Genomic DNA, 10,902 nt, shown 5'->3' with positions numbered 1-10,902 from the left:
TCCCCTTCCCCTTCCCCTTCCCCTTCCCTTCGTAACCTAGGGTTATAAAACAGTGATCTTGGGAGCCTGAAGAGAAAATCCCACTGTGTTTTTAGAGGCAAAATGAGCAGCAGGGATGACAGTTTTCCCAACAATTTCCCGTGCAAGGATATTTAATGTATTCCAGTATAGAAAATTGTATGCTTTTAGTGTGCATGGTCTCCCATCTGGAAGTTTTTCCCTCCAATCACAACAGAAATAATTTCTGGATTTTTCAGGATGAGTTTAGGTAAAGATAAATTGTTTCTCTGGAAAATTCATATTTGTTCCTGGGAAACTTGTCATGCTTATACATCATGGAAGAAATACTTGATGTAAATCCAGTGAGAAAAATAAAATGATGGCAGTGTAACAGCAGAGCTGACCTGAGCCCTCTGGGTTTGATATGGCAAATGAATGTTTTTACTTCCTCATTTGTGCTCCCCTGCATAAAAAAATAATTGCAGAGCCTTACATTCATTGCCAAGGGCTCACACCCAAGGGAGCACCACAAACTGCTCTGCACTGGGAACAAAACGTGATCCAGAGATAACTGAGCTAATGGAGGTGGGGAAGTCTTGTCAACACGGTATTTAGATGTGGAGGGTTTTATTCTGTCCACAGACAGCTGGAGTTGCCTGATTTTAGAGTATTTCTGGACCTGAGTTGGCTTCTCGGAGTCATCCAGGGCCAAACAACTTGAGGTCTCCAGTGGGGAAAGTTCTGCTCTGAGTGTCACTGCTCTGTGTGTGGATCATTTTCCCCATCCCAGCTTGGCCCTGGACATTGTTATTTCAGGAATACAAGAGTGATGGATGAGTGATTAGGGGAGGAGTCTCTGCTGTCTCCAGCCACAGAAGAGATTTGAGCTTTAGATCACTGGAAGTCAGGATGGGCACGAGTTTTCTTAGGCATCATCAATTATCCATGCAGGATGTGCAGTAAGAGGCTGTTTGGCTGCGTTAAAATTGGCCAGACAAACAGAATTTCCATCTCTCTCAATGGCTCCTTCAACACCTAATTAGCTCCCAGATGCTACTGGAGCAAGATGTCTTTTATCTTTGCTAATGTTATCTCCCTCTACCTCCTAAATGCCCGCCCGTGCCATTCCCCACTTTCATCTCTCTTCCCTCAGGAGAAAACAGGATGGGTGTTCAGGAAGCTCCATGCTGAAGGTCAAGCTTGTAAAGACTCTGGGTCAAGCTGATCCTGTTAAACCAGGCAGTATCTGGAGAAAAAAAAGCTTTGAATCCAGAATTAGATGGATATGATGGAGAGCAGGATGCAACTTCCTTCCTATGCACGTTCACAGGATCTGCATCCAACAGGAAAAAATAAAATTGCAGATTTTATTTTGCTGTCAGTTGTATTTAAGATGATTTAGGACAAATTCAAAGCTCCTCTTTTCCCATTGTGGGAGAAGGTGCCACAAAATCTGGCTGGATAAACGTGAGATTTCAGCTGGCAGAGCTCATTGTTGTGGGCAACACTCAGGTTTTACACTCAGAGGTAAAACAGGAGGAAATATCAGCCTAACTTCACTCCTGGTCCTCCCTAGACCCTCTGAGCACAACCACTTGGGGCTGTGTTAATAGCAGGCTATCATCCAACTGCGATTTACCTTGGCAGGACTGATGGATATCCAAGCCCAGCAATTCCTTCCCCTCTGGCAGGGAGGACGGACCAAACAACCTGCTCCAAGCTAAGTGGTTAAGAGGGAAACATTTCAGAGAGAGCAGGCCTTCAAAGAGAGGGAACACACTTTATACACACACCCAGCTTTCCCTGGGGCTCCTGGAGATGTGTCTCCAGCCAGGATCGGTTTACTCCATTCCAGTGTCGTGTTGCATTGTGTGGGAGATTTGTCCACAGATGAAAGCTTGGACAAAGTCAGTGTTGCAGTTTTATGGATGAAAACCAGGATTCTTCAGCTTAGATTTTGTACCATCTTCTTTTTCTATCCTGTTTCCTTCTTACCTGCATTTTTTCTGTGCTGAATGGAAGGATGCATTCCTTGGAAAAAATGCTGCAGGTTCCTGCAGCAGCACTTCTCCTCTTTGGCCAGGGAATGGGTAACCCTGGGGTGTATCCTGAGCTGCACCTGAAGCTGTGTGACCATCAAGGGACCTGATTCCACTCTGGTGTTCCCCTCCTGGAGCTCTGTGTCCAGCTCTGAGGATCCCAGCATGACAGGGATATGGAGCTCTTGGAGAGAGTCCAGAGGAAGCCGTGGAGATGTTCCAAGGGCTGGAGCCCCTCTGCTCTGGAGCCAGGCTGGGAGAGCTGGGGGTGCTCACCTGGAGAAGAGAAGGATCCAGGGAGAGCTCAGAGCCCCTTGCAGGGCCTAAAGGGGCTCCAGGAGAGCTGGAGAGGGACTGGGGACAAGGGATGGAGGGACAGGACACAGGGAATGGCTTCCCAGTGCCAGAGGGCAGGGATAGATGGGATATTGGGAAGGAATTCCTGGCTGAGAAGGTGGGCAGGCCCTGACAGAGGCTGCCCAGAGAAGCTGTGGCTGTCCCTGGATCCCTGGAAGTGTCCAAGGCCAGGTGGACAGGGCTTGGATCCACCTGGGGTGGTAGAAGGTGTCCCTGCCCATGATCTGGATGGTCCTTAAGGTCTCTCCCAGCCCCAACCATTGCATGATTCTATGACATTTTTCTTCAGATTTAGTCCCACAGGAGCTGTTTTTCTCTCCCACTGTAGGGTCTGTGGATTTCACCATTTCTGCCCTTAGATCCATGTGCCCATTCTGTGAAAGATGAGGAATTTATACCCCCATGATTCCCTCATTCCCATTCTTGATCTTGCCCAGTTTTCCAGAGGCACTCTGCAAAGAGAGTTCTGAGACCAGACAAAGGTATAAATAATACTCAGGAATGACACAGCTCTCCAGACCCCGTGTGGGCATTAGCTAATTATGTGGAATTAACTCCACAGCCCTGTGAAAAGCATTTGCTAATCAATTCCAGCACCACCCATCAAATGCATCAATACCATGGAATCCACTGGGCAGGGGCAGCTGGGAACAGGGGGATGTGGATATCTTGTCCCAGTCCTTGTGGTAGCTGGGGTTGGACTTCAGCACTCGCCACATTTCCCTTGGCATGGTCCTTTTTCCTGTCATAAACACATCATTTCCAAAAGCAGGACACCTACAGGCTGGGAATGCAGATTTTACCAGATAATCAGGATTTCAGCCCATTCCAGCACTTGTAGAGGTTGCTGGCATCAATTAATTTGGGAAAGCCAACATCAGTAAGTGACATAGGGGAGACTGGACCTGGTGTGACAAACTGAGCTGTTCCAGCCAACTGAAGGCAGCACAAAGGAAACAATTTCAGATCATATATCACCAATGACACAGCAGAGTGGGCTGAACTGACAGAAAGGAGAGGGAAGGAAAGGAGAAAATAAATGAAGAAGAAAAGAAAACATTGGTAATTGCTGATTCCTCCGGACCCAAGTTTGTTCCTCTGGATCAAGTGAGCCTGTAGGGCTGAATTTCTGCTCCCAAACCTGCCAGCAACTAATCCCCAAAGCTGGCAAAGTTGTTTTCCAGTTAAAATTATCACAGGAATCAAATGTCTAGGATGCCCACAGCCTCCCACCCTAGAGAGCTCACAGAACTAATTCCTGCAGGTCTTCTCCTCCACAGCACAACTGCTTTAATTCTTTTGGAAAAAGAGCTGAAATCCAGGATTGCTGCTGCTGGTGTGAAATTTTGAGTAGACACTGCAATGAAGGGAGAGCCCAGCAGATTTGATTTGGTGAGGTTGTTGTTGGAGTTTGTCGGCACAGAAGCCGTCACACGTGTCAGGATGCTCTGTGGTGCTTCCAGCATCGGTGATTTTTCAAGGTTTTAGAAATGCAGCAGCTTCGTGCAACTCACTGGGACAAGAGACAAAGTGGATGGATGTTGGTACAAGCTGGTTTATAAAGTGTCTATTGAATCAAACACAGGATGATGCCATTTTTATTAAAAGCCACAAAATGCTTGAAGCCAATTAATACTCCCCTGCTTTACTAATGCCTCTGCTCGGAAAATTAAACTGTTTCATTTAGCAAAACCAATTTTAAAGCCTTTTTGTCAGATTTATAATGACTTCAGCATGAGAGACTCATGCCTTGCACACATAACACAGTTTTTTTTGAAGAGAGCAGATGCATAAAGAGGTGCCACATGTGAAATAAGAGGAAAGTTGCTCTTTCTGAGTGAAGAACTGGTTACAAATAGGAAATAAAAGGTAAAAATAACTGTGCAGTTTCTGCAGGGAAGAGAGATTATCCTGTCTGGGGAAGCTGTGCAGCTCAATATCCTCACAAAAGGGCTGAAAAAAGGGAGGGAGGCAACAGTGACGCACCAAAACCCGCTGAGGGTTTGGAGTTATTCCAGGTGAGCCAAAGTCGACACGGCTACAAAAAAGTTGCAGAAGAATCTGACAATACCACAGAAAATAGCTGCTGAAATTCCATGTCAATAAAAGTCAAGTGCAGGCACAATGAGAGGGTTTAAATTAGCCCGGGAAAGAGGTTCTGGCGTCACTGCAGATGGTGCTTTGGAAACATCTGCTCCGTGCTCAGCAGAGGTTAGGAAGGCAAGTGGAATGCAAAGAATTGCTGGGGAAGAGATGGGGAATGAAAGAGGAAATGTAAGTACAGGGCTGAATAAATCCGTGGGGCTCTTGAGCACAGTGGAATTCCAGTCACCCCGGTGAGTGCAGCGGGGAAGGAGAGCAGGGAGAGGTGCAGGGAAGGGTGAGAAGGCTGCCCTGGGTTATGGATTAGGAGGAAAAGGCTGTGGGTCTGGCTGGAGACATGGATGGGCAGGATTTAGGTGTAAAATCCAGGTTTCTATGGAGAGAGGGGAGAAGGAATTGTTATTAGGGGGCCACCAAGATGACCAGAGGGATGAAGCACCTCTGCTGTGAGGAAGGGCTGAGACAATTGGGGTTGTTCAGCCTGGGGAAGAGATGCTTTGGGGTGACTTTTGGTCTTTCCAGTGCCTGAAGGGGCCTACAGGAAACATGGAGAGGGCCTGGAGTGGCAGGACAAGGGGGAATGGCTACAAACTGAAAGAAAGTAGATTTGGATTGGATGTTAGGAAGAAATTCTTCCCTGTGAGGGTGGGCAGGCCCTGGCACAGGGTGCCCAGAGAAGCTGTGGCTGCCCCTGGATTCCTGGAAGTGTTCAAGGTCAGGCTGGATGGGGCTTGGAGCAACCTGGGATGGTGGGAGGTGTCCTTGCCCATGGCAGGGGGTGGAACTGGATGAGCTTCAAGGTCCCTTCAAACCCCAAACTGTTTGGGATTCTGAGATCCATTGTTTTGTGACAGAGGAAGTGATGACTACTCTGGTCATCAATGGTCAGGCAGAAGTTTAAAGCAACAATTAATAAACTTTCAGAGCCTGTCAAGAATTAGGAAAATCAACTAACACATCTTTTACATGCTGAAAGTACAGGTTGGATGAAAAACTTGTAGTGCTGAGGTTCCCAGTGCTGGTTTTGACACCTCCATGATCCTGGAGGTCTTTTCCAACCTTAATGATTCTGTGATTCCTTGTTCCTGCTCCACTGCTTCTCCAGTGTCCCAGGATGGCTGTGTCCCCTCTGCAGCTGCCTGAGATTTGGGTTCTGGTTCGGTTTGGCCCCTCCCTGGTGGAATCTGACAGGATTTTTGGGCTGGATTATAATCAGCTAAAGGATTTCTTGTGACGTTGCAGTGACTTGGTAGTGTTGGGTTAACAGTTGGAGTCGATAATGTTTCAGGGCTTTGATCTCTCCCATGACAAAAGCCACAGAAATCCTCTGAAGGAATAAATTCTCTTTGAATTGCAGTGGATTATTGGAGGGGAAAGTTATCCCATGGGTCCCTAAAAATTTCCTGCACTGAGTTAAAAATCCCAAGGGTTAATTGCAGCATGGTAATGAGAGGTGCCGTTGGATGGCTTGGGAATTTTGAGGCAGAGAGGACTAAAAAGTCTTCGAGAACAGGATTACCATCAAATTATATCAGCCTCAGTGGCAGGAAATCAATCCAGAGAGGGCTGATTTACACCTGCCAGAGCCAGCACATCCTAACGTCCCCATCTCTCCCAGTGATGTTTTTATCTTCACATCAACACTGTCAGTGCAAGGAAAATAATTTCCCCTTTAAAATCCAAACATCTCCAAGGTGGGATCTGGCAGGGTGTCAGAGCCTGGGGTTCCCACTGCTCCTGACAGCAGGACCAAAGTGCAGTACAAGGAGTCATCTTGGGTTCTGCTTTAGTCAGGTTGGAATGGGCTGGGAAGGGATAAATGATGTTTATGCCCTCTTGTGGTGCCTCATCGGATGGAATGGATTTCCTAACTGACAAAATGAGGCCAATGATGGAAAAGTCCCAGGTTAAAAATCTGTAACAAACACCGTTTTTCAGAGTGGAAAAATCTCTTCCCCCTCCAGCAGCATCCTCATGACTCAGGGAAGGGGGAGAGGCCAATTTTGACTGCATTTGCAGCAGCAGGTAAATGAGTAATGCCCAGGATGGCAGAGTTTGTGCCATCTTTCAGCAGTCAAGATCATTCCAAAGTGTCTTCTCTGTGCTGGGAAGGCTGGAAAGTGAAATAGTGATTTGTAAAAGGAGCTGTGTTGACACCTCTTGGTGTTTGGTGCTGTTGAGGTGTTGTGGTTCAAACCTTCACATTTTATCTTCTTTACTCACACGCCTGACAGGTGAATAACCTGATTCCCTTGGGACAAGGGCTGTCCCAAAGATGGAGAAAAGCTGGCTGGTGATTTTACGTGGGGACATAAGGCCAGGTTCCTTTGGAATGGGTCCCAGTTCCTCGTGTTCCCACAATGAACAATCTCCAAAGCTGTGCTGAGAATTCCAGTGCAGGTTTGGGAACTCAGGGCTCTCCAGACTGGTCAGTCACGGATTTTGTATCCACCTTATCACTTCATTCCTGACTGAAGACTGAACACAGCAGAATGTGTCCTTTAGACAGTGAAACTGGGACTAAATCAGAGAAATGCTCTCCAAAGCCCAGCAGCTGCTGTCAGGCTGTGGGCAGGGCTTGGCTGTGCTGGGGCAGGATCTGGGAAACCTCAGTGTGGGAGATTTGAAGACTTTTTGTCCCAGATAATCTCCTGTTGTTTAAACCCAGTATTTCCATTGTGTGCCATCCTTGCCTCTCCCCAGCCATGCAGGAGATGAAGGAGGAAGGGAATGATTTCCTTTCCACATCCAGGATGAGTAAACCCACAATGCTGGGTTTGAATTAAAGTACTGGGTTTAACTGGGCTAGGCTTAGGAGGAACTCTCTAACAGGATGGAAAATATTGGAATGAGGATCTCCATCTCCAAAGATCTTCCACAACCAATGTTTTTTGCCATCAAGGCTGCTATCATTCAGTCCATCATGATGAAGGAGGATGGGATTGATGACTGGTGGCAGACTCACCATTTTGTGATTCCATGTGATGATTTCCCTTTATTTTTATTTCATATATTTAATACTATGATGAGGTAACAAATATTTTTATGGGAATCCTAAATGCTGACCCTTCAATCAATTCTATCTACATCCAGTGTTTATAACTACTCTTTGCAACAGGACACTGACATTAATTAAAGTGCTTATTAGGTTTTAGCACGGATTTCAGAGCACAAGTTATATCCCCAATGAGAAGAGAATTGGCTCCAAAATGTTGGTGTTTACCAGTTTTCTTAGGAAAGGACAATGCAGTGGGGAAAATGTCACAGCAATTCATCTTAAAAAGAAATTTCCTCTGTCAGAAACCTCTCAGGAGTTCCAAATTCAGTTAGAGGATATCAGAAAGCAATTAAAGTCTAATTTAAAGTCCCCACCCACATTCCATCTTCTCTTCCTGCCAAGTGATTATTGCTCCTGGTCCACATATTGGCAAATCTTTCCAAAATGAGCCATAATTTGCCTTAAAACTTTCTGGTGAAGATGGAACTTTTCTCTTTGAAGAATGAGTTTGCAGTGACACTGCAGAAGAAAAAAAAAAAAAAATAAATAGAAAGAAGCCTAAATGCACTGATTTCTCAAGGATATCCTTGGGGTTGAAATTTCACCCAGAACTTCTTCTTGGACAAGGACATTGGGGGTGGATTTTGTAGCTGAGGCACCTTCCAGGGGACGTCCCCGGACACTGCAGCTCCCCAGGGTGGATCCGAGTGCGCTCTCCCTTTGTTTTCCACTTTCACTGATGGCTCCACATCACTGCCCGGGTTAATAAAGAGAATAAAAGTGTGGCAGATTAAACAAATGAGCCATTAAAAGGGGACGGTTCACTCCCTCTCTGTGCCCACAATGTCTCGGAGCAGAACACCACAAGGACAGGGATGGGCTGGGAACACGCGCGGAGAGACGCCTGTGGCTCCTTCAGGGAGGAATCCTGATGCCATTCACAGCAAACCACTCATGGCTTTCCATGGTTTCTCCTGACAGGTGCTGACGAAGGGAGGTTTTGGCCCCATCACGACGGAGATCCGGGAGGCTCCCGAGTTTTATTACGCCGAGGAATATCACCAGCAGTACCTCAGCAAGAATCCCGGCGGCTACTGCGGCCTGGGCGGGACGGGGGTTTCCTGCCCCATCGGCCTCAGGACATAGCCTGTGCTCGCTCCACCACCTCCTCCTCACTGTAGGGAGCTTGGGGAAAAACACCCAGGAGCCCCGGTGGAGGTTCCCCCAGCATCCATGGATAAAGATTTGGGAATCTGCTGGGGAGGCTTTATGTAATCATAAGTTTTCTGCTTGTTGACATCAAGAGCCAAAGTAGAGGCAGGAATTGGTCCTGTCACAGCTTCTTGCTCTGGGCAGCTCCCGGGGTTTCCTTGTTGTCTGGAGAGGTGGAAAGAGGTCCAAACTTCTGAAAGTTTGCCTCAAAATGCTGTTAAAAGGGTGAATTAGGAGGTGGTTGCACCCGTAGCTGCTTCGCATTTCCAACAGCTTTGGGCTTGTTGATCTTCTTAGGTTAAATAATTTCCTGGTGTTCCCAGAGCTTTAACTTCTGGAGATGTGGTTGGGTTCTTTACCTGTCACAGCCCTGGAATCTGATGTCTTTGGGAATGATGAATAGAACAGATCAGTGATCCTCCTACCACAACTCCGCTTTCATGGCATTTAGTACCACCTGTATTGCCTATTCTCTGAAATTATTTTGGCCAGAAAAAGTCAAAATTGTAATGTGATGCTTCTTTTTGACAGTTCCAAGAATTGAATAAACACAAAAAAGAAATCAGTTTTGTTTCCTGCTCTGCAATAAATGACAGAAGAAGAAAAGAACAATGTTCTCTGTGATGTGTTCCAAGTAGATATCTGGGTTGATCAAAAAAAAAAAAATCATCAAATATTATAAAACGCTGCAGTTTGCTAATTAAACACCAGGGCTTTTAATCAAGACAGTACCAAGTGGAATTATCCCTAAGATTAATTATTCTTACTTTAATAACTTGGTGAGCCCCCACCAAGAGCAAACTCATGGCAAACGTAACTTGGGGCAGTCTCTAGTGAGTGTGCAGGCAAAATAGAAGGACATCCAGAAAGGGAAAAAAAAATCAAATTTGGGTTTATTCATGGGGCTGTCAGAGTGCAGACTCAAAGCTGCAGAAAAAGGATGCGAGGATGCACGGTTTATCCCATATGGAAATGGGATCCTGTGGGTCCAGAGCTCAAGGAATGAGCCAGTTTTGAGGGACACAAGTCCACAGCACTTCCTTCTCCATGGCACTGTTCTCCACAGCTTGGTTTGGTGTTTCCTGCTCTCCAACTCAGCTTTAAAGCTCAAAAAGGCCCAAACCAGCTCCCTGAACATCTCCTGTACCTGTGCAGCAGATCAGATCGTGCTCCAAGCTTGGAGAGACGGAGAATGTGCCCCACCAAGTCAGTGTTTGGGATTGTAAATCCAGTGCTGCAGCCCTGACTGCTCTTTCCAAAGACGGGCAGCAAGTCCGTGCCAGAAAAATCAGCTCCCCATCTTCCCTCACTCCTCAGATGATGCTGAGCTCATCCCAGTCTCAAAATCCAGAGGAAATCTGTCCTCTTGGCAGATTACACCTGGGTCAGGCTTACAGGAGCTGCCTCAGGCAAGATTTCCCCATTGGGCTCTTTCTGGAGATGTCCCAAAATGTGCCCACAGCACATTTGGAATTTTCCTTTCTGTGGTAATTGATCCTGTCCCTAACCTGTCCTGCCACAGAGTTCTCTCAGTGCTCACAGCCAAGTAAACCAGCACTTGTGTCTCATTTCCTTGGCATGAAGTGACAGAGAAGCAAAGAAGAGAGGGAAATAAAGTGTGACCCTCATCCTAGGCATTGTCAACCTCGGTGAAATCCAGACTCTGGTGGGATGACTCCTGATGTGCTCCAAGGCAAAGCATTTCAGGTTCTGAGTCATCTGGAGGCTCATAAAATAACTTCTGGTTCTCTTCCATTCCTCTCCCTCCCCTCCTACTCCGTGCTGTAGTTACTGTTTTGAAACAAGCTGGAAAATCTTTGGGAAAAGCTCTTATTATAGATATCTTCAATTCTGAGCCTGGCTGAGGTTTTTATTGGGTTCTGTCCTGATGGAAATGATGTGTTGGTCTAAAAATCAGCATAATGGCTCCATTGATACTACAATTGGTCCATACCAAAATATTTTGCTACCACTCAGAATTATTTACAGACATCTCTGATTCTATTTTGATTTTGATTTGATAGTTTTGATTGGGCACTCTTTGGATATTGTCGTGTGACAGAGCTGCTGCTTTCTCCTACAAACACAGAATCCCAGGATGGTTTGGGTGGGAAGGGACCTTAAAGATCATCCAGTCCCACCCCCTGCCATGGGCAGGGACACCTTCCACTGTCCCAGTTTGTCCAGGCTGGG

At 46.5% G+C, this 10,902-nt stretch overlaps 1 protein-coding gene across 1 annotated transcript in view; it reads left to right on the top strand.

Annotated features, from left to right (window-relative positions):
• The window catches only part of MSRA (methionine sulfoxide reductase A), a 234,326-nt gene extending 225,052 nt beyond the window's left edge, over positions 1–9,274 (top strand). The window contains exon 5 of the mRNA XM_015620969.3: positions 8,479–9,274. Within this exon, the coding sequence (XP_015476455.1) occupies positions 8,479–8,678 (200 nt within the window). The 3' untranslated portion in view covers positions 8,679–9,274. The remainder of the gene's footprint in view (positions 1–8,478) is intronic.
• Positions 9,275–10,902: the final 1,628 nt, after the last annotated feature.

Source organism: Parus major, chromosome 3 (genome assembly GCF_001522545.3).
Source record: "Parus major isolate Abel chromosome 3, Parus_major1.1, whole genome shotgun sequence".
NCBI lineage: Eukaryota > Metazoa > Chordata > Aves > Passeriformes > Paridae > Parus > Parus major.
This window is presented reverse-complemented; position numbering and strand designations above follow the sequence as displayed.